We start from the raw sequence: 25,186 nt of genomic DNA on the forward strand, positions 1-25,186 counted from the left end.
TGTCCCTTAATTACAGATATAATTGGGATAATTTGTCTGTAATAATTAAGATTTTGAAATGATAAGGCCAATCTAATGCCCTTGACAAACACCATTTTGAACAACATGATTCGATTTATAAAATTTGACATAGATTTGATTCTATTTTCTGGATCTGAAAATGAACTTTTAAATTTAGCTCCCATATTTATCTGTCAGATAAAGCATTTCTCAGAGCAGACAGGACACATATCACCACTGCACATAGGATTAGGACTTGGTGATTACTGAAGAGTGGAGGGTCTGGTGCTTGTGGAGCCACTGGCGGACTCTTAGGGCAGAGGTGTGTGGATGTTTCTGGATGCATATGGCTCCCTGCCAAATTTCTAGCATAGCTTCCCATTAACCAGGGTGCATTCTGACATGGTTAGATAGTCTATATTTTGTGTTCCATGACACCTTGACTACCTTAGCTCCATCCTGTAAAAAAATAAAAAACCTAGCTCTGCATTATTAATTTAAATCTTAAACAGAACTAAATGTGTGGGGAAAAGCTGATATTCTATGAGATTCGTTCCTTCTACAAATAGCTCTGGAATGTCACAGAAAATATAGTCAGCGACCCCTTGCACATTTACTTCTTGAGCACTGTTATCAGCCCTGTAAGTTTCTCTCCAATTGCCTCAGGACTCCCGCTTCGAGAAGAACCTCTTGAGTGAGAAGTACTATAACGCTGCACTTCTGGCTCTCTGTTGGGTCTTGAAACTGAGCAGAAAATAAGAGAGGCACATCTATTTTCCTCTCATGGGTAAAGACAAGATCTTGTTACCTTGACAGTACACCGTGCACACACCACACAAGACTGGTCACCCTGCACGTTAGTGCTAACATGATGAGAAGGCTGCAAGACGAGCTGACTCTAGAAGGTCAAGAAGGAGTTATCTTCCATGCTTCACTGTAATTGTGACTCTCGAGCATTTCTGTCCTTGACTTACATTTTGACTCGGGTCATGTTTTGATTCTGACTTTCCATGTCTTTATTATATTTAAATATGTAGATCAACCTTGAAAGAAGTTCAGCGTTCTTAACTACTGTATATAATTTTTGCTAGTCTAATGGATCATCAAGGAGACTAAAGGAAAAAAATAGTTTCTCTGAGTATACAGAAGTCTTATTTGCAGTGCTAACCTCCTGGCTTTAACAATATATGCAGCACTGTGCCATGAAATTTTCTGCTAAAGTATGGAAACATATTTAAACTACTGATACCAGTGCTAGAATAAGAGCTAGTTTCTTTAAATTTAACAAATAAAGAAAGAATTGAGATGTGTTATGTATATGTACCAATTCCTCACAATAAATGTAATCATTGTGCACTGCAAGCACGTACTACTAATAAAAATCTAAGAAGTATTTCATGTATTGGTATTAAAATGAAAAAAATTGACAGTGATATCTTGCTAGGGATAATATCTAAGGAGCCTTGGGTCAAGAGCTTCAAGTTCATTTCTTCAACACCGTGAGCTAAGTATTGTTACTGGATCCATTGTGCTGCTAAGGAAACCAAGACTCTAAAGAGATTAAACCATTTACCTAAGGCCATTTAGCCAGTAAAAGATGGAGCTGGGGTCTGAACTGAAGCCTAACTGCAGAGCCTGAATGAGCCATTACCTTAATTTGTACAACCACTTGGTAAAAATCTGTATCCTTCAGGGGAGAATTGCTGAATGAAATAGAGACAGAGAGGAAACAGCATATTCCTCATCCACTGTTGCTATATTTCAGAGGATTTCCCACTTGGTGCTACTGTCCACGCCTATGCTGCCACAGACAGTGGTACCAGCTGAAGAAGCCATGCTCAGATCTCATCACTGCTGTTCTTCAGAGCATGCCCCTCGCTTGTATAATGTGACTGGAGTACAGGAGGAAGCCCTGAATTATCATAGTGGCTTGAATGACTTATTTTTGGAAAAATGAAACTTTAGCTTTATTCTTACTCTCTCCCTTTCTCATTTTTGACTCATCAAACTACTAGTCATCATAGAGGACAAGCACAAATATTCTGGTGATCTTTTTGGGTCTGAGCAAACCACAGTTTGCCACGCCCTCACAGTGGTCTGCTTCAGCTAATGACAGGCCAGCAAAGGCGGTCTTTGTTTCTTCCAGGAGGCAGCTTTAGGAGTATGACTTCTCCTTCTGACTTGATGATGGGTAATATTCCAAATAGCAGACTATTTGGGCCTAGGACAAGTGTCCATGAAGAGATGGAAGAAAGTCCCCTGTGTACCTTTGATGAGCATGTGGTTTAAAAAAAAAGTACTGTGGCTTTAAGCCTCTAAGACTTTAGAAATATTACTGCAGCAAAACCTAACCTATTCTGACCTAACCTATTTTAACCGGACTGTTTTTACAGAAGGTGTTATACCTAACTCAAAATAAAACCATGGAAAATATGGCAGAAAACAGGAGCTAAAAGCAAATGGCTGCATGTTTCCAAGAAGCCCAGAAATAGCACAGAAAGAAGACTTCAGCCTCCAAGACTGAAACCTGGTTAGACTTTCTCTAGAAATAGAAAGTGGAATTTCAGGTTCTTGCAACTGACCCAAGCTATTCAGAGAACCCCAGAATCCCTATATCCTTCTCTCGTGCTCTTTAGACACGAGCGTGTGCATCTTCAAACAACAGAGAGTTTTTAATCATTTTGGCCAAGCTGAAGTCACCACTCAGAGACATAATGTTTTAGCTTCTTGACAGATAGGATCATAAGTCAGTAGAGCAATCAAGGGCTTTTCCTTCTCCTTTTTCTCCTTTTAGTAATAATCAAACAGAAGTGATGCTATGAGTTAGGGGTTTAAACAGAAAGAAATTGAAATCCATGACAGTGATGACTTAATAATATTGCAAATTACAGTTTTTAGTTCAGGTAATTTAGCGTACCAAATCAGAGTTTAATTTCCTTCTATAGAGTCCAGGCGTGCAAGATCATATACGGAAGAAGGGTTGCGATGGGGTGGCAGGAATGAGGACAAACCTGGGGGAAAGTAATTTCAGATGTCTCAAAGGCAGGTAGGTGCCCTTGACAGACAAATAGAAGTGACCTGGAGAATGTAAATGATGGTTCACTAACGCATGCAAGGCTATAGCCCTGAACTTCATGGGGGCAAGAGTCCTTGCTTCCTTTCATTCCTGCTTCTCCTGCCTGGTGGCCTGCGAGGATCAAGTGCCTTGAAGGAACGCACACAAAGTGCGCGGAGCACTGACAGCTGTGAAAGGACGACTGTGAGCGTGTCAGCAACGCGGAGCTGCAGCTGAACTGTGTATGTCCTTGGCTGTGCACAAAGCTAAGGGCAGAGCAGAGCAAGGAGAGCGAATCTCTTAATGACTTTTTGTTGCTGTTGTACTAGGGTCAACTTTCCAGATAAAATAATCACTTTTCAATCTATACTCACAACTCCTCTTGCAAAATATTCAAAATAGCTTCTTTAGATCAGTCCAGGAAGTCACTTGGCTAAAGCAGGATCTGTTTATGTGGCAGGAGAGCTGGTGGATAATTTTTCTGATACTGAAGATCATCACAGGTGATCACCCAAGCTCCAGCCATGACCAGTTAGAGAGGGTGAGCACTTTGTGCTAACCGGGGAGAAGGCAGCTGTGCAAGCCTGCTGGACTGTAGCTCATCAGCTGAGCAGAGAACCCCGGAATGCACACTCCTTACAGCTACCTGGCTTCTCAGGCTAAGGGTCAGACACTAGGCTGTATTTGCAGAAACACAGCCAGTTATAACAATTCCTGGGTCTTACGCCATCCTTCCTGAAACAGAATCTGAAGGAATAAGATAAAGAATCTCCATTTAAACATCTTTTCTAGATTATTTTTGAAAACTAGAGTTTTTGCTTTTAATTTCTCAATCTTAACCTAAAACATACCTCTTCATAAACATAAAAGAGCAAACCAACCCTCTGTCCCCCCAAAATATACTAAGTCCAATGACTTCATATGAGCAGAGAAGTCATATCATTTGCCATAAAAACTGCAACACTTCAGAGAGTGCAGTGGGGCATTATTAATGATTATAATGGAAATATAAGCAGAAACTAGCACTCTGCTCTTTAAAGCAGGATTTGGTCACCTGAATGTACCACTAATATGGGCAGGAACGCTGACTAGTATTAAATTTCTAACCCAATAGAAAGGCCTCATTCCAGTCTTAATGCTTAGTAATCATTATACATATTTTAATGGGAAGGGTTTTATGAGTCCTGAATCAGAGGACTGGGTTCAGAGGCTTGCTGTATCTTGGGCAGAGCAGAATGAACTCTCAGTTCCAATTACATCCGACTGGGAGGCGACCAGTAGGAACCTTGACCTCGCACTAGAAGAGAACACACAGCAGAGACATTATCCACAGCACTTGCGGTAGTCTTCTCAGGAAATGTAAAGGATTGGTCCTCAGAAGCACAGGTGAGGGGAAACCAACCAGGCATTATTCTATTCCCTACACTCATCTTCCAGTTTCTAGGAAACACCTTTTCTCAAGTTTTAGTTCTAGCCTCCTGCAGTGTGCACAAACCACTAACAATTATCATCATGCAGTTTTCTGTTGCTTTCTTGCTGAGGAAATACTGCAGTATCCTAGTAGAGCAAAGGAAGCCTAGATTGTGCACTTTCATTATTCAGTGTATGCAAAGAAACCAGGGTATAAAGGGTGTTTTACAAGTGTAAAATAGAGAGAAAGCTTCTGTTTTGAGGAAACAGCCTTTTTTGCTGTTTTAATGGGATATTTTTTTACATTTGCACATAATTACAGTGATGCTATTGTATATCTACTTTCAGGTATTGTTTACATTTTTAGAACAATTCCAAAATATAGTGTTCACTCAATTAAATATCCTTAGCAAATAAAATTCTGTTCTCATTTCTGCAAAATCCTCAGCATTAGAATTGCCTTCTCGAAATGGAAAGATCAATGGAATGTATATGCAGAAGTATCTGGATCGTTATAAGATAAATTCTTTTCTAGAAATTATGTGTAGGGTTAACTATGTCTCTTCTGTGTTTTGTTGTTTGTAAATGAAATAGTACAGTAATTGGTGTGCAAACCTTCAGAAAAAATTAGCAATATCTCAGGAAACACTGAAATAATTACTAAATGTGCAAGAAAAGAGACCTGGTGATGGCTACAGGAGAAGGGAAAGAGAGGAATTGAAGAAAGAAATCCTTTTTGGGATGATTTATAAAATATATCTTATTTACCTGTGAGAGTTAAACTGTATTGGTCATGCTTTTAAAAACTGATCTTAATTACCCTGGGGACCAGAATTTCATATGAGATAAATACATTTTTAGATAGTTTTCTAAAATATGTGTAATTTACTCAAGGAAAAAAGGTCTGTGTTCTCTGGAGCCAATCCAGCCTCACAGGTAAATACAAATTTAAGTAGATTCCTAAAAAGCATATTATGTACAGTAGCTGATGGGGGTAGAATGTTCATGAAGAAGCGGGGAAGGTCCGTCGGTTAAGGACATAATAAAAATGTATTGAAAAAATACATCATTTTCTCAGTGGACTATAATTGGCTATGCATAGTAAAAAGTCTTATTTTCAAAAACGTATTCTGCATCCACAGAGTTTTAAATCTCAATAACAGTGTTATTTTTAAGACTCAGAATGCTAAGCAATATTAGCGAGAGTGACAGAGAAACCACATGGCAGATGTCATTTTGCAATTTGCAACTCTCTTTGACATCTTTTTCTCCCTCATTTTCTTTTAAAGCAGACTTCATCTAAAGCCATAGGTGAAAAGTTAAAAGAAGATGGAGAGACAAAATTCAGCTTTCCTTCCTAGTTTGATTGATGCTTTCAGACATGCCGGAGTACAATTAACTCTAAGACTAGAGCTTTTTATTATCCAGGCAGAATTTTATACTCTAACCTCACAAGAAAGGACAGAAAAACAGACAGATACACAGAATTTAAAAAGTCCATAGCAGCCTAATTATCTTGTTCTGCTATGTACATCTTCATTTGATGGGAAGGCATCCTATCACACAGATTTTGAGGTTCCCTGTGTCCAACAACTCACCATTCTCCAGGCTCATTCACTCAATTTTGGCATCAGGTCAACTACATGCTTGAATTATAAGTAACTATATACAAGAGACTCACTTTACCTCCAAGGACACACACAGACCGGAGGCAAAGGAAAAAAAAAAAAAACATTCCATGCAAATGGAAACCAAAAGAGTGCAGGAAGAGCTATATTTGTATCAGATAAAGTAGACTTTTAGTCAAAATCTGTAAAAAGAGACAAAGGAAAGCTTTATGTGATGATAACAGAATTGATTTGGCAGGAGCCTATAAAAATAAAACATATGTACTCAATGTCAGAGGACCCAAGTATAGAAGGCAATATAAAATGCAAAGGCCAAAACAGATGCCAGTACAATAATAATTGGGGAATTCGGCACCTACCCTTAACACGGGACAGATCAGCTGGACAAGATCAATGGAGAAATATTGATATAAACTGCTGCGAACCAGATAGACTTAATAGACATTTATAGAATGTTCTGTCTCCTTCTCTTGCAACCTGCAGGTTTTTTTTCTGTACATGTCCTTGATTTCTCTGTATTACCCTGTTTCAACACGAATTACTCTGCAATGTTGTGCTGCATAAATGGCTGTTTGGGGTGCTGGCCTCTCCAGTTCTGTCCCTCAGCCCCAACTGGGCCTTCAAGGTTACTTGATGATTTGCTCACTCACCATGTGCTGCGTGGTTACCACTCATCTCCCTGGGTCTCCTTCCTCTCCAGACTGGCACACCCCCACCTACACACCCACAGCAGAGGCCACTTGTCTCTCCGGATGTAGCTCAGGCTGCGTGGGCTTCCTCAGCATCACATTCTGCACCCAGCGGGTCCCTGCAGAGACAGGACCTCGTATCCCTCCTTCTACAGCTCCACAGCTCCTGAGACCTTCACCCTCCACTCTTCCAGCTCCGGATTCCTCCTTCCCCGGTGGCTCCTTCTAAAATGGTTTCGGCTCTCTCTGAGTAAACCAAACCGCAAGGCCTTGCCAACTCCTTTAGTTGCCATCAGAGTCAAGTCACCGGGACAGACATATCCTAGCAGCCCCCTTGGATGTGCCTTTGCTTTCTTCTCCACTGCTCCAGGGAATGGAAGCACCACAGCCAACACTATCTGACAGTCAACATTGCTAGATCTCTCTCAGCCTGCCTTCCAGGACCATGTGCCATATTTAACTCTAGGGCTGTGTTTCTCAGAAGGCCTGGTTTCTGTGACACGGATCCTCCTCTGTCACTCTGAGGATTCCTCTTCAGCCACATGCTCTGTCCTTGTCCTCCCTTTATCCCCGGTGGAGAAACATTCTCCACAGAACTGTTCCTTGCCTTCTTCCTTTCACTCCCAACACCCTCTCCCTCTGTAACTACAGCTTCTCTCTAATGGCTCATTCTCACACTTAAGTCTCTACCTATAAGCTCTTCTTTGAGCTCTAGATTTCTAATTCTAACACCTGCTAAAATGCCCAGTGTGATACTGTGATGACATTTCAAAATTAGAAGTAGAATTCACTTTCTTCCTCCCTCCAATCTATTCCTACTCAGAAGTTTTATTCTATTTAATAACATGACAGGCCCCTGGACTCCCATGGCTGATAATGCCGCGGATGATAATGACTCCAACAATAATGATACTACTATTATTATGCTTGTGAAATTCTCACTACATGCCAGACTTCGTTACATATATTGAACTTTTATAATAACCCTATGGGGTAGGAACTACTAGTAACCCAGTTTACAGATGAGGAGGGCTGGCATTGTGGTGCACACCTATAATCATAGCACTCAGGAGGGCGAGCCAAGAGGATCGCTGTGAGTTTGAGGCCACCGTGTGCTACACAGTGAGTTCAAGGCCAGCCTGAACTGCAGAGTGAAACCCTGTCTCAAAAAGACAAAACAAAATCAAACACAAACAAAAACCAAACCAAAACAAAAACCATACTAGAAACCCAGGGATACAGGTGAAGTTTCTTGCTCAGTATCACCCACAGCCTGGTTCCAAAGCCACTGACCTTCACTATCATGCTATGTTGCTTCAAGAAATCTTTAGTGATTACTGGCAGCATTTGAAAGATGCATTTAGCAAGCATGGTTGTGCACATCCATGCCTAGCACAGAGGACTGAGGTAGGAGGATTTCAAGTTCCAGTAAGTATCTGTGTGTGTGTGTTTAATTATGTACAGGGCATTTACTTAGCAGGACCCTATTTCAAAATAAAAATTAAAAATAAAAATTAAAAAAGGGTTAGGGCTGTAACTCAGCATGAAGAACCTGGGTTCAATCTCAGGTACCATCAAAATAAATTAAATAAATGAATGATTAAATGAAAATGAAGGTGTGTTGTAGCTGAGAGTGGCTGAGAGGTTAGCTAACTGGAGGTCAGAGTGATTTGAAATTGGGTGATAGCTATGGGAATGAGAAGGAGAGAGACTGACAGCAGACGATGGGGCTTCACAAGGACTCTGTCATGGGTGCACCACTTGGGCCTGGGGCTCAGACTAGAGAGCAGAGACAGGAACGAATTATCTGTGCAGGAATAAGACATTTCTTTTTCTATCATACTGGCAATGGTAGATGCAATTACACTTATGGGAGGTGTAAATATCACACGGAGAATGGAACGATATTGGCAAAATGGAGATCATTTGACAGCCAATTTGCTTTTGCTAAGTAATAGCCAGCGTACAACATGGCTAATTTGAATGACAGTTCTGATGTCTGATTGCTATTTTCCATTCATCCATACACTTTCATTCATTGACTAGTCAACCAAATGCTTACTTTTTGTGTATTCTTGTGCATAATATATATATTTATGATACTCAGCTCTGGTTACCTGTATTTATGAGATATAAAAGCCAAACAAGCTCACAAGTTAATAAATAATACATAAAATCATAAAGCAATGTGGCATAGTGGTTTAAAGTATGGGCTTTGAAGTCTAGATAGGACTTGGTTTGAATTTCAGTCTTTGTGACTTTGGACAAATTACTTTGCTTTCATTTGTAAAATGTCAATGATAGGACCTACCTAATAGAGTTGTCAAGAAGAAGAAAGTGAGAAAGTACTTGTGAAGGGCTCATCACAATGCCCTGTACATAATTAAACACACACACACACACACACACACACACACACACACACACACACACAGATACACACACATAAAATGAAAGTGGAGAAAAAGATGAATGCCAACTAGGTAGAATAAATGTTTTACTATGTGTTCTGAAGGGGAGCTCCTTACCAGCTAGTGAGTTTGCTTGGGTAATGGAGGCTGGATTTCAGCTGGATCTTAAAGGATGCGTGCAGAAGACTTTGATAGAGCAAAGCAGAAATGAAACTAGTGTTAGCGAAAGAACACAAGTTCAGGTCGCAATACACTGACTCTGAACTTGTGATGGAACAATTTTTGTTGTCCAAGAGGTGGAAAGAAATAACAGATTTAGGATGAAAGACAAAACAAAAGATTTTTAATCCCCTGGAAATAAAGAGGTCTCATTTCTCCTTATATCCCAAATAGCATGAAGCATCAACTTGCAAGTGCACACCCCTATCAGCAACTGAATAAATACCAAGACGCTGATGTTATCTTCTCTCTGTGAAGATGATGTCATTTTCACTAAAACAAAGAAATTAAAAGGAAGAACAAAATTTAATGATATCCAGGCAGTGGAGACAAAGGCAGAAAATTGAAGTGTTAAAGTATTTTTGTAAAAGCCACGAGTGCACAGGGAGAGAGAGGGGGCTAGTAAAGAGACACTGGGATACATGCACGGAACAGGAGGACTAAGGCAACCTCCTCCTGTCTGCAGTGAGTGAACTTGGGGAATAGATGGAAACCACAAAACAAAAGGTTGAGATGGGAGAAAAGAGCAAGTCAAGGGAGGTGATAGATGTATGAGATTGATGACGAGTAAAGAAGAAAACTTACTACATTCTTTTCTAAAAATGTATCAGTATATTACACACAGAAGTGACATCTATCACAGACACTCAAATATTTATGCACACATAAAGTGTACACATGTATGAATACATAAAGAAATGAACATGTCTTACATTTTGAAAGAAATACTAGATCTTCTTTCTGCATAATTAGAAGGTTAATTGAAAATTAGGAATTTATTAATTTAAGGATAAGAAATGAAATTTTAGTTAATTATAAAATAGAAATTCTTTCTTTTTAATTAGAATATTTCTACTTTCGTTTCTGTGTGGGTATGTAATTAAATATAAAAGTACTTGCCAGTGATAATGGATCAACTGTAAAATAAAATCTGTTCTCTAACAGAATAATTTCTTCCACCTGATGTTAGGAAAAAAATCACAGCACCACACAGAAAGTTATATCACTATGATTTGGATTGTAGGAAGGTGGCTCTTTGTTCATGAAACGATTTTAGTTTTCACAACAATGATTTTACTCCAAATGACTCTCACCTATATAGTTTCTTTCATTAAAACTAATTGCTTTGAATATTTCAATGATGCATGTTTGCATGATTCATCATGGAGAGAAGTCTGTACAATATCATTAGATCATGAAAATCAAACGTGACTGGTAGAACCAGGGAAAAACCCTAAAATCAATAAGCATCCACTTTTCCTCATATAAATTAAAATAGATGCCAATAAAATATTTTAGCTGTGGATCTGCCTATTCTTAGTGCTATGAAGTTCGTAATGAGTCAGGAAAGCCAGGTTTGATATGTTCAACTTATAGCACATTTTCAAGGTGAATTCTTAAATCCACAAAATCTGACCTTTTAATGAAGGCACTGATGCAAGCAGAGGGTTGTTGAAAAAAACCACAAAGATATAAAAATGCATAGATATATGATCAACGAGGGACAAATTTTGATGGAATTATCGCCAGATCTCTACAGACAAGGCCTATCTATCACACATGCCTACCATAAGCTTTGATTGTACTAATTCCCTAAGCAAAGACATCAGATAGAGTTCTGGATACCAGGTGTGTAAACACAGAGATTCTGATCTTATGATATCTTCCACACAGAAATGCGAACAGAACCCCACCATATGCAGAAGCTGGTTCCCACTGGGAATGCTCCCGACCCTTTTACTACTGGTGTCATTATTTAAACGTTTAATGTAGGAGAAATTGAAGGCCAGAAAAGAACATGCCTGCACTTAATTTCAAGTGACAGCTAATACAGTGCATTAAAGGTGTAATACTATACACATGGTAGTTATATATAAATAGTAACATTAAAAGGGGTTACAACATCCCTAAGACATCCTAAGTCTAAAACACTTAAAAAGCACATTTGCAGTACAACTTATCTTAAATTATTTTAATAGGTTTCAGGAAGATTTCAGATTAGTGATGGGCTTTGACTTTTCCTGATTACAAAATAGAAACACAGATGAATGCTTTTTAGGCAGACTAGTATCATTCCCAGGTAAGCTACCACATAACCTGTGTTACTTAACTGCCATTAACTATCAACGAATGTTATTTTCATGTGTTTTAAAGTAAATTTTGTTTTCCTGAAGTCATTAGTTCTAATAAATATAGTTAATGTAAAATGTCTTTTATTTTTGTTCTTTCCTTGCATTCATTATCAAAGAACTTTTTCAAAGAGAAAAAGAAAAAAATCAGCATGACAAAGATTGAATACTTAGCAACCATTTTACTGTTGAGGTGTGTGTGTGTGTGTGTGTGTGTGTGTGTGTATGTGTGTGTGTGTGTGCGCGTGTGCGTGTGTGTGTGTGTGTGTGTATGTGTGTGTGTGTGTGCGCGTGTGCGTGTGTGTGTGTGTGTGTGTGTGGTATGAAAAATAATCCAGTTACATTCTTTAGCTCAATTGCTTACAAATAACTTATCTGAAAAAAATCAAGTAAATCTGTCAGTTGTGGAAGTTTATTTTTCCATGTGTTATCTAGAGATAAGCCAGGTTTTACTATTAGATTTTCACTGACAAAATTGTGCATGAATTCTGATCTGATTTGGTATTACATGGTGCAAAAGGTGACACATTTTCTCTAATATATCCTATTAGAAGGGAAAGAAATTGCCAAAGTATGAAATCTGAGGACCTTGATTCAGAAACCATGTGACTTTGAGGTTTGCTCAATGGAAAAAAAAAAGAACTTGTTCAACTATCACAGGAACTGAAGGTTGTGATCAGCAAACGTAATACTCAGGGTAGTTACTCTGTTGGATAATCAATAAAATCTTACATTATCAGACTACCCCAGCTGTATATTCGCTTATCATATCACCTTGGATGTCCCCAAAATATTCAAGTATGAAATCACAAAGAGAATACAGATGATGTCCTCATTCTCACATCACTGCTGATCAGAATACTTGGCTGACATATCAGAAACAAGAGGCAACATTTATGCCCATAACATGTGGAAGATTGGTTTTAACATCCGCATAATACTGTCTCACCATGTCAGAGAAACAGCTTCAGCAATAATGGAAAAGGGTCTTGATTAAACTACTATAGATCCTACAACAAAATGTTCAGAGATATCAGTGATCTTTTAAATCCTATAGGAGGGGCCAAGCGATTAGCTCCATGGTGTAAGTACCTGCTTAGCAAGCTCAAAGTCATGAGTTGAATCCCCTGTACCAAGAAAAAAATCATAAAAAAATTCACCTGACTTTTGGGCTGGGGATTTAGCTGAGAGATATAAGCACCTTCCTGGCAAGTACGAGGTTATGAGTTTGATCCCCAGTACCTAAATAAATAAATCCTACAGGAAACATCCTTGAACAAATTAGTGATATGAACTATTGCCAATTTCAAATTATATTTTCTAAAAAAGTAGAAACTAGTATGTCTTATTTATTTACTTATTTTTGTGGTCTTTTTCATTTTTTATCGGTACCAGGGATTGAACTCACGACTGCCTGCTTGCAAGGCAAGCGCTTATGCCGCTGAGCCAAATCCCCAGCCCCACTACTATGTTTTATAACAAGAAGCATCTAGCACCTCCTTTCCTCCTGAGGCTCTTTACCTTTGGCAGCCAGTGCCAGTAGGCAAAACCTGGCTGTGAGAATGCAGCTGGCTGGCAGTTTGTCCTCTTTTGTCAGTGGAGGACAATGAAAGCACATGGAAATTTGCACAGGAATTATTTGAAGGGATTCTTTGTAATCTCTTCCTAATTCTCAACAAATGGCAGGAGGGCTTAGACAGAAAGTGAAATTTTTAGTCGTAATTCTTAAGTATAAAAAAAGACAAAAAGAATTATGTAGTCCTTTTGTAATTTAGGGGAGAAGTAGACACCAATTTTATACATATATACATCTATCTATCTATCTATCTGTCTATCTAATATGAAGTTGCCTTGTTTGGTTTGTTCTTGCCTGATAGTTTTATTTTCCAAAGATGGTATACCATATCCCTCATTCCCGAGGTTCTTACGCAGTATGACCTTGGTGTTCCCTTTCAAGAAGTAGAACTGAATTGAATTTCCATGTTCCTAAATCTAGTCTTAGTGTTTTGCTTGGCTAATGGACTGTGACAGAAGGGACATTCTTCAACTTTCAAAGCTAGATTCTAAGGCACTCTGCAGCTTCCACTTGAGTCCCTTGAAATACTCATCTTTGGATCCCCGCTCTCTGCAACAAGCAGCCATGATAGGAGAAGCCAGAACTACTGCCATTCCACAGGCTGAGCCACCTCGTTGGTCAAGCCTAGTTGAGCCTTCAGATGGCTGCAGCCCCTAGCATCAGATGAGAACCACAAGAAGTTTGGCAACAACTACCCAGAGGAGCCCAGACAACCCAGTACATAATAAAAGAGAAGGTAATTATTACTTTGATAAGTTTTGAGGTTTTGTCGTGCCAAAGAAGTGATGGCAGATGGTATCACTCCTTTTAAGACTTTTACTGAGGGATTTCTCTTTCAGAGCTTTCAGTCTCTTGGTCTATAAAATAGTGACAGCATTAACTGCTTCTCAAATGACCTACGTTCTGCCAGTTGCTTTTGTCCTTATGACAACTAGCTCAAAGCCAAAATAAGCATGATTACTATGTATCTTTCCCTCTGAATCCACTTTTGGGGCAAGGAAACATTTATCTATTCTTCTTGTTTCTGCCTTGGACCTGTGCTTCCTTGTGGAAGCTTGGAGCTAACCGGGTAAAACACCCTGGGCACGGACTGGCTGCCTTCATTTTCCCACGTGCTGTAAAGACCCAATGCTTAGACACAACGGGCAAGGTAAGTGTGAAGGCTGCTTCCTCCCACTGCGCTAAGCAGGATGGACAACCAAGTGGCCCAGCGGTCACTTCTAGGTGGGTTGACTGACTCTACCACAACAGGCCTTGGAAGGAAAATTTTAGATGACTTGTTTTCTGATCTCCATTTCTTCACTACCAAAGAAGCTACCTAATCGTAGTCTTAGCTTCTCTGTTAGACAAATCATCCCTGGTAGCTGGTTTCTAGTCTTAGCTAGTTTCCTGCTAGCCAAATTACCCTTCCTGATATTGCAGCATGGGAAAGACTGCCAATATACCGAGTTACTGTGGATATTTTAAAAGGCAATAAGAGAAAGTACTTTGAAATATGAAACAGGTATAACAAATATATATCAGCTAGATGTTTCTATTATCTGTATCCTAAAATTTGCTTTACTCTCTTCAACATAATTTGCTTTCAGTAATCTTATTATACCAGGTATTAAAACATCTTTTGGGGTTGTTTCTTTCTATTATCACTATTAATGCTTAAGTTAAAAGATGACTTTATTTCTTTTTAGAACTATTTTTTTTATCTCCCAGCAATATCCTACTTAATTCTCATTTACTTCTCATTTTGTTTGCATTAATGCCAAACGTTCTCTTTTCAAATAATGAGGTTTTTTTGGACAGATATTACTTGTATGGGAGAATATAATTTAAACTCCTTAAAGTATGGCTAAAGCTTTATAATCTTAAATTTTCATTTCCAGCATCATTTTCCCTCCTGAACCATATGTTCCTATTATAGCATACAGTCCTGGATTTTGTATATCACACTTCCTGGTACATTCTTACTGAAACTTCAAGACCCATCTAAATGCCACTTGCTTTGTAGAATATTTTTTGACAGTTCTGAGAAAGTGATAACCCTATTTTTCACCAAAATTGCTCATAACTTTATTATAAATTTTCTTCATTATAATTATGACTTTATATAACTGAGGGCCCCATCAGCTAAAAGACCCCTCATTACCTAGTAGGAAAGGTTAGTAGCATGTCATATTACCTTTGTTTGCCTTAGGACTATTCCCTCAATATGTAACAGTGAACGAAAGTATCATTTTTCAATGAGATTTCAACTCAATAGCAAAAATAGTTCAATGTTTATCTGAGATTGCTTCAAAGATTAGGGAGAGAAGGTTAACTCTCTGTAAACTAAGGAAGAAAAATATTTCCTAACTTCTTTTCTGTAGCCTTGATTATTCTTGGAAAAAAATCCACACTCCATGTCAAATCATAAAAGAAAGTCACTGATTCACAGCCTGGTATGGGCTATGGTGCTGGATCTATCAGTCCAGACTAAGTCAAGTTGCAGGAACAAAGTTTCAAAATTTCAGAAGCTTAGAAAATCAATTGTTATTTTTTGCGTGCACTATGTGTCCACAGGGCTGACTTCCTCTCATTTTTATTCTAGAATTTAGATCAAAGAAATAGCCTCTATGTGGATAGTCCCGGGATCATTGCAAATGGAGAAGAGAGAGAGTAGAGCCAACAATGGCTCTTAAACCTTCTGCTTGGAGGTGGCTTGTGTCAAAGTAGCCACATGGCCATGCTGCACATCTCTATGAAGGAAATTACATTTTAAACCCAATGCAATCGTCCACAGCTGCTACTAGAGATAAGAAGATGGGTAACCTCATCACTACCACACTAGGACTTCTCAAAAAGTTTCTTGGTGAAAATTTTTAAAATACATCACATATTACAAGCCATATATCTTTGTTTACTTTGAGTCTAGCGTAAATCAAAACTTTCAAACAAAAAGAAATTAAACAACCACGATGCAATATGTGTGTGTACAAACCCCTCAATGAGTGTGGTTAATATGTATTACAAACATATACTAATAAAAAAAGTACCATGAAGTTGCCATATCTACTGGTTTTATATTAATTATGGAGTGTGATAAAGTATAAAAATTGTTGATTTCTTGTGTAGCAGAATTCTGGTTAATAAAGTTAATTAACTGAGGGGAACCTTAGGCTACCTACTATGCAAATCAGAAATTTGAATCTTTACCTTTATAAACAAGTATCCTGATTTTTAAAAACTAAATGTTTACCTGGCCTTGGATTTTCCCCAAACAAAGACTTGCACAGAAACTTTTCTTATGTGTCAATCCTATCATCTACTAAAAGCACAAAAACCACCTACCACTGGAAAGGTATTGATTCCACACACTTTTTGAAGTCTTGCCCTCATTAAATGTTGTCTATGCTACAGCATCTATGACATTTATTTATATTTCCCTTCCTCTGTAACTTAAAGAAATAGATACTTCTATTTGCATAGCTAACTCCTATTAAAGAGTTCTTATAATCAAGCAAGAACTCAGAATCTGCAGAGTCAATATCTTTAACATGGTGAAGAATTTCTTTGCCAAATAAACTTTCAGGCAGAATAAAAATCTTGGCACTCTGGACTCAGATGGAGCATCTGTGATGCTTGGAAACACATCTGGTTCTGCCGCTTTGGTGAAGAAACAGTCATCTCATCTCAACATGCAGTGGTGTCAGCCGGTGTCAACGGCTCTGCCAACTACCCTGAAAAAATCGTGTCTATTTCTCTGTACATTGTCAACCTCCTGAGAGCCAGGGCTGACATAATGCTATTTCGAGAGTTTTTTTGTCAAGAATTGGAAGTAAAAGAGGAAGTTCACTGCTGCACTACAGAAGTTAACTAGCTTTCCAGAGGACTTGTCTTAAAACATTTGACTGGCCTTCCAGTGAAAGTTTTACTTTTTTTTTTTTTTTTTAAGCAAAGGAAATCCAACTATGAGAAGAACCCAACTGGAAAGAGTTCCATTCATAGTTCGGTTTATTGATGGATATTCTGTAAGTATAGCTACAGGTTATGCAGGCATATCTTCTAATTTCAATTCCCTTAGCCCACCCACCATTCTGAAAAGGAACAGATACATACCTAGATATTTCTTTTTGTGTGTGTGTACTGGGGATCGAACTCACGACCTTGTGCTTGCCAGCCAGGTGCTTAGGGTGCTGAGCTAAATCCCTGGCTCACATACCTAGATATTTCAAGGCTGGACAAGTATTACAAAGCTGAACAAGGAATAGCAAGGCTGTAGATTTGTTTGTTTTTTTTAAACAGGTAGAAACCCACCTATAATTGGATTCATAAGGTTAAGTCTTCAAAAGTTAAATCTGCCTCCAGTGACCTTAACAGGAACCATAAATATTTAATGTTTCTTAAAAATGATGATGCAGTAATGATGCAAACTTTACAAAAAGTATCCCATTGAGACAAATAAGTCAAACAAAGATTTTGGAGAATTACAGGAATTCTGATTTTTTCTAAGTATCTAATAAAACCACAGCATCTCCTATTTTGTTTTACTTTTCTTTCTTTCTTTTTCTTCTCTCTCTCTCTCTCTCTCTCTCTCTCTCTCTCTCTCTCTCTCGGGTATCAAGAATTGAACTCAGGACCTCACAGTTTCCAGGAAGGCCCTGTTTTTATTTTCTTTTGCCAAGTCAATGTTTCTAGCTTTTATTGGCATAGACCAGAAAAGCCATAAGGATGTCAAAATAACCCTACTGTGGTATCAAAAGTCCCCCCATGCTACCAAAAGCAAACACCAACTTTTTTTTGTAGAAATTTACTTTTAAATGTAATTTAATATTATTTTTTACTTGAAAAACTTGCATTTCTCTCAAGTGCTTGAGGAAATAGGCATTAATGTCAAGAAAAGTGGTTTATTAATAGAAATCTGATTTATAAAGATACCTTAGAGTACCTATAATCCCTTTTCCATGGCAAAAAAAAAATAATGGCATGCAAAAAAATGATTTGCTGGGGGCCAGGGTTATAGCTCAGCAGCATGGCGCCTGTCTGGCAAATTCCAGGTCCTGAATTCAATTCTGGGAACCAAAACCAAAAAATGACATGCAAGTCTATGGTTGTATATGTTCTTCTGGGGAGAAAGTATATACCTTTGAGACTCTGGAGGGATTTGTTATCTAGATATGGTTTATACTCAATTGCTCTGGAGTGTTGTGGGGTGAAACATGTTAAGGAATTGAACATGTTGGATGCTGGAGAAAATAAAATTAACCATTGCTTGTTGGTCCATTCAGCAGTTCATAAAACAGGCTCCTAAACAGGAAAGTATGTAGCTGTCTTGAGATGTCCAATACTCCGTCCTCATTTCCCGATGAGCTTTTCTAAAATAAAAACTAAGGCAATTTGACTGAAAGTATTTGCTTTCTTGGATACTGTTTTTAAGTTTCCATTTGAACAAGGAACTGTATAACTATATTTATGTCGAAGGGTAACATGAAGTCAACATCTAGTTCTTCGAAAGGTAGTATTTTCAGAGAAGTATAGGAAAGGCAGTTGGAAAGTAGCTGTAGTAGTTTACTACTGCTGCTGTAGTGAAGTATCATAAACTTAGTAGCTTAGCACAAATTTATCATCTTGAAGTTCTGTAGCTCAGAAGTCCAAAATGAGTGTCACTGGGCTAAAATCCAGATGTGGATGCGCTGATTTCTTTCCAGGGAGTCCAGAGAAGAATCCCTTTCCTTGGCCTTTTTGCCTTCTAGAGACTGCCCACGCTTTCTTGGGTTACAGATCCCTCTTTTCATCTTCAGAGCCAGGCAAGGCAGTGGCTACCTCCTACCCCTCTGCCCACTTATGCTTTATTGATGCTGCAGTGCTCAGACCTCAACACTCTCCTTCCCAGTGGAGAAGAGCCGCTCCTTCCACAGCTATCGCTTGATATCCTGAGCTCCTTGTGCTTGCCCAGCCTGTGAGGCCGGCATGTGCTTTCTTTGGCTGCAGACCAGGGGCTTACACTTCGTGCCTTTGTGAAACATTCAGAGGTTCTCCAAGGCTGGTTAATGACAGAACAAAGGCAATGGATTGTGGACAGCTTGCCTGTTGGAGGATTTAGATCCCATGCCACCTGTCTCATGGGCAACATGCAGCTGGGAGAGTTCCATCTTCAGGTGGTCCAGCTGTTCCAGAAGCTCTTCCTGCTTGCTGCAAAGGTCCTGAGCCCTAATCTTGGCTATGGCTGTACAAGTGTTTGCCAGCTGTTGGTCGCTCTGGTGACCTCTGCTATTTTTAAGTACACTAGTGATTACATGGGGCCCAAGCAAATCATCCAGAATAATCTTTCTGTTTGAAGGTCAGCTGATTAACAATCTTTATCCTATTTGCTATCTTAATTCCTCTTTGCCATGAGAGGGACATATTCATGAGTTCCAGGGATTAGAAGATGAAGGTTTGATTTTATTCCACCTACCACATGCAACCCTTTAAATAGTATAAGTGGGGAAAAAGCTGGGTATGCAGAAAAGTAAGAAGTGGATATCTAAAACAAACAGCTCTTATCTGGAAAGGAAAGTATATTTTCTCCTTGTACTATTTAGATACTTAAAGACTATGCTGAGGCGATTTCTTATTTTTGCAATGCAGGTGAGGGAAACCAGGGCCCTGCACGTTCCAGCCAAGCTCCCCATCACTGAGCTACACACTCAGCCTCTTGTTCCTTCATTTTAAAACAAGGCGGTTTAATTAGGTTATTTCTTGGGTATCTTCCAGTTTTAATGTCACTATGGTTCTAGATTAAGTAAAAAGTGTTATGCATTTGAGGTCAGGCGCCATCATCCCAGTATGTTTTAGCATCTAATGGTCCCCCAGAGAGGAATGGATATTTCCCCACTCTTTACTACTTTAATTCTTATTTGCTCTTCTCCAGAAGGAGAAAACAAGAGTAAAGAAATGGTCCATCAGGCCCTCTGCCTGCCTAATCATCCTTTGATCCAGATCAGAATGAGATAACAAGCGAGGTATATTTTACCATGGCTGTTTTTCTTTAAAAAATACAGTATATAATGTGTATTTCTTCTACGTGGTGTTCCTGTGAACCTTAACAGGAGTTTAGGCAGATATTGTCTTTTTTTGTAGGATGGTTAGGGCACAACTTAGTAATAGATACACCCAAGGAACACAAAGATTGTTTAATTTTTCACTTTGGATCATGGCCAGGACTACATGCTTGTGGTAGGCAGAATTCAAAGATGGTATTAGGGTTTGAATTCTTAATGTCCTTGAAAGGTTCATGGATTGAAGCCTTGGTCCCCAAAGCTATAATGTTCAGATAAATAAGTCATTTATTTCAAGTACTCTGTCACAGTGATGAAAAGTGGAACACAGGGATCAAGACTTCCCCTTCTTAATCTATATATCATGTAGCATCCCTTTGGCAATGGGTTTAAGAATATGATCATTCCTACAATTAGGTTAATGTTTTCCTGGAAAGTTGCCTTTAAGTGGGGGAGATTATCTTTGGTGGTTCTGGCCTAATCAAGTGAGCTCTTAAAGATGGCTAGGTTGTTCTTGAAAAAAGGAGGTTTGAAGTATGGAAGTTTCAACCCAAGAGAGATTCTGCACGGATGAGTTTAAAGATGGAGGGTCCCAAGGAAGGTGGTCACTAGGAACAGGAAGCCAACAAAAATGTAAGGACAATGGTCCTCTACCTACAACAAGCTGCACCCTACTAATAACTTGACTGAGCTTGGAAATGGATTTTTTTTCTGCAGCTTCCAGATAAGAACTCAGCCTAACTGAAATTGTAAGGATGAGACCCTCACTAGAGAACCCAGTTGGCTGGTCTGTACTTCTGACCTACTGAACTGAAGGCTTATAAAGAAATCAATGTTGTTTTACACTTCTAACTTTATAGTAATCTGTTATGCCACAATAGAAAATGAACACACTAACACAATGACATTCCAATTAAATGTGATTAAGGATTTTCTAAAAACAAAATCTTCCTTATCATTTCCTGCCTTTTTCAAAGCCTCAAGCTATTTTGTCACCATGCCGTTATTGAAGGTAACTGGAAAAATGTAATTTTGTCAGGTTGAAATCTCTCCTATCATGGAATTAGCCACTTTACCCCAATCCTACCCACCACATACAGTTGATTTAAGATGTAGAGGTTTATGAATTTTAGATACATTATAGAAATACATGTTTGGGGTGGAGAACCAAACAGGAAACACAGACTTCAAAAATTGAAGCAAATGATCTGTATATTTTGAAGTAACCCAGATATGTTTCATTCACTGCATCTAGTTATATTGAAATACAGTAACCTTGACATAATGGTTGAAGAAAAAGGAGAAGCAATGTAAGCATAAATGCCCAAGCATTTTAATATCTTTTATCAATAAACATTACTAGAATGCCACGCATTTGAATTCATGCTTTTCCTTAGGGAAACCTGCATTCTGCCTTCTGCTTCCTGACATTGCAGCTGGATTTGATTACAAGGGTAGGGTGCACCATGGGAAGCAAGCCTAAACTTTCTAAGCTGCAGACGGAAGGCTGATCTTCATTAATTAGATGGTGAGATTATGCAGATCAACCACTGTATTATTATATACAGCATGGCAAAAACACTCTTATATGGCTTGTCGAGAATCTACCTAGCTGCTTTAGTTAAGCCTTATTTGCTTTGATATTCTGTCAGCCACAAAGGCAGGGTTTGGTGGCCGGTCAAAAATCAGATCATATTGTGATTTTGTGGTTGATAGTTGAGAGAATGCTCTGTTACAAAGGGAACTGGAAATATGACATGATATCTTTCTAACATTTAATTCAGGAAGAAAAGTCATCTCCAGCATAGCTTAACATAGCACTACTACATAATGCAGATAAGTGAAAACATTAACAACTCAGTGATTCATAATCAAAACTCACTATTTAAAACTCATACTTTCTGCCTCTGTGCAAACCATGGAATTAGATTAAGAGCAATACCAACTAATTTTGCATTTAAGCAAATGCAGACAATATATTTTAGAATAAAGGATAAGACTGGCCACAAAACCTCACCTGAATAATGATGAACTACTTTAATAAGAAGAAAGAATTCAAGGAAAACTTAAAAGGCTATAATCTAGAAAAGCTTGAAAATCAGGAGCTCCAGGTAAATCATGACTTAGCTTTAACCAACATTAACCAAAGTCTTCCAAGTTGTGAGAGCCAGCTCTGAAGAAAAGCTCTACGAAGTTATTATGTGAGTAATTATCATCCTCGTCTGCTTCCACTTCTTCTACCTGTGTCTTCGCCATGTACATAATTGTGCTGAGGAAAAACACTCCAAGCTCAAACGAAATAAAGGACTGCAGTTCATGTCCACACGGACCTTGTCAAGTAGCCAATGACTCGCCCTTTCATTGTGAGTGACTAGTATCAGTGCTGGCTCTAAAGAAAGACACTTTTCATAATCGCCCAACAATCTGCTAAGTGAAAACACATGGATGGGCTTAGGCAAAGCCTGCCAGGGGTCTTTGCTGAATGGAAAACAGGTGCTCTCATTCTGTGCCATGTAATACCCCATTTACCCTCAAGTCCAAAGGTTACAGGACTAATAGCTGCCTGGTGGTAATCAGGGAAAACCAAGACACTAGCCCTGGTGAAACATCTGGGACATATTTCACATACTTGCAACACATGCTTCAGGTTCAATTAAAGTGAGGCTTTGGCACATTTATTAATCTTTTTTACTTTTATCCTATAAGAGGACCCACTGACCTGACCCCACAATTATACCATATGAGCAAACAGAGGAATAATGAGAGCTAGAGGTCAGTACCTGCTCGTATGGCCAAAAACACATTTGTTTTCTCATGAAATTCCATTACGCATAACTCTATACACAAACTTTAAATAGAGGAACCGATGAATTTTTTCAAGTAGGAAATTACCCTTCTCCCATTTGGACGCACTGATAGCCAAAACTTACTGCATTCGTTGCGGTAAGAGCCAGTTGAGATGCAAGCTGGTAAATGGAAGCTCGCAGGATCCTTTCAGAGTCCCAAGTCTTATACTAAAAACTTCACATTTCAAGATGTCCACTGTACTCTAAGATTCTCTCTTCTATTACTCAAGAATTTAAAAGTCTGTCATAAATTACTGCCTTGGAGACTAATTATTTGAATATCACTTTTAGGCTATCGATTGCATTAAGAGTAAATAAAAAAAGAAAAATCTTACATATAATTCAAATAAAAGGTTTAGAGTCATGAAAAAATCAGCTTATAATCTTTTTACATGTTTGTCGGCATCTCGTACAGAAGAATATGGTTGCATTCACACAGCAATTTAAGTGCTCACTTTCAATCAGCTTTGGTAACCAGATCTGAAAATGTGTTAGAACCAGAGTGTCAGTTTCAGGCAACCAAACACTAGATTACAATAGATGCTACTCCAGAGATTTGGTGTTGTTTTTACTCTGGCACGTTCCACTTGACATCTCTGTTTTGGTGAGTCACTTAACCAGGTGTGTCTATTTGTGTCTCATGCCCAAAATTTCTCCATTAAAACATGATCATTAAAAGGAGAGACCAGTGGTATAGAATATTCACAAACTGGTTAAAAAAAAAAAACACAGGCTGACTTCAAGCAGAGACATTGAAGTACTAGACTTTGCTGAGGACTTCCATTTATTAACATTTCTGGGGAAACGCCTGCTACCAGAATGGATCTTTATGGTGGCTTTAATAATAAAGCAGCAACAAGCAAGGGAAAATGGCCATAAATGGATGGCTGCTCAGTGTTTATTCGCAGAGAAATGATGATTCAGAGCTGGCATGTGGAGTTAAAATACAAGCTCTCTACAGCTCTACGACTGACCTTAACAATCAATCACATCATTTATTGCCAGAAGTGTGTGTTCATGTTATTTAACATTAAAAAACAAGCACATATGTGCTTTTTGCAGGAAGGAAATTTTGTTGGTCCTTTGATGATGTCACTAATAACTAAGTGATACACAAAAGAAAAATTTCACTTAGAATTTCCATCAATTCAAAAATGTTCAAAATAGTATTAGAAGGGAGAGAAAGTGTGTGTTTCCACTTCTCTTCAAGCACTGAATATCACGGGGAAAAATCATTTGCGAGGTTACTTCATCACTGTGAATTTTTTTGACATTTCTAATGCTTGTTTCCAACACAACACCGGGATGTATCTGTACATCTCTCCTGGAATCAAAGGTCAAGGGCATAAATTAAAATACCAATTTTCTCCTTTCTTCAAAAATTTCATTGCTTTACTATAACAGAAGTCAGACAGATTCTGGTGAAAGTCAAACTCTGGTTTCATATGCCAAACAATGTGCAAATAATGATGTGGTCTTCCCAGTCTCCTCTTCACCTTAGGACTTTTTTAGGTTTAAGGTCTAAAAGAACCCAGAGACTACATGTAACAGAATCGCCATCCTCCTTGGCATAGCAAGCTTTTCTCCAAATCCAGTCATTTGTGGCAGTGGCAGTAAAGTGCCCTAATTCTTCCCTCTAGATGTCCCCTCTCCTCAGAGACAACCAATCCAAATGATCCTAGAAACAAGCTGTTATTATTTACTGTGGTCAGCAACCGAAATAATGAGTGTCTCTGAGTGGACTTTCGGAGTCCTTCCAAACCTAGGCCAAGGCAGCGAGTGCCAGGGCTGTTTAAATGTCCTCTTGTGCTCTGCATACTTGTGCTTTCTGTAGCTGAGAAATTCTTTAAAAATTGCAGGTGACAATATCCATGTTCAACTCATGCAGGCTGCTATTTTTTCACTGCCTTCTCCCCTCAAAGCATAGACTGATTTGTAATACTCCAGATAGGACAAATTTTTGCCCTTCAAAAGCAGTTGTCACTGCCATTATCTTCACGAGAGCTATCAAGTTCCAGACAAGCTGAATTATTATTATTATTTTTTTTGTTCTTGGCAGAAAAATATTTGACCCAGCTCTGGACAAAAGCGGAGAGGATTTATAGCCCTCTCTCCTTCTTTGCAACATGCAGTGGCATTGTTAGGATGATAAACAGCACTGTCCAATTTTCTGGACTCAAACACTTCAACTCCTTTTTTAACTGTCGGTG

The 25,186-nt window shown here is 38.6% G+C and overlaps 1 protein-coding gene across 11 annotated transcripts in view; it reads right to left on the reverse strand.

Annotated features, from left to right (window-relative positions):
• The window catches only part of Mctp1 (multiple C2 and transmembrane domain containing 1), a 539,183-nt gene that overhangs the window by 40,326 nt on the left and 473,671 nt on the right, over positions 1-25,186 (reverse strand). The window contains exon 20 of one of the 11 annotated variants that reach the window (XM_063245363.1): positions 11,857-24,300. The exons of the other annotated variants lie outside the window; for them this stretch is intronic. Within the exon in view, the coding sequence (XP_063101433.1) occupies positions 24,253-24,300 (48 nt within the window). The 3' untranslated portion in view covers positions 11,857-24,252. Of the gene's footprint in view, positions 1-11,856; positions 24,301-25,186 lie in introns of those variants that run through there. 11 annotated transcript variants of the gene reach the window in all.

The sequence above is a fragment of the Cavia porcellus genome, unplaced genomic scaffold, assembly GCF_034190915.1.
Source record: "Cavia porcellus strain 051 isolate PalLab524CR breed Dunkin Hartley unplaced genomic scaffold, mCavPor4.1 scaffold_2, whole genome shotgun sequence".
Taxonomy (NCBI): Eukaryota; Metazoa; Chordata; class Mammalia; order Rodentia; family Caviidae; genus Cavia; species Cavia porcellus.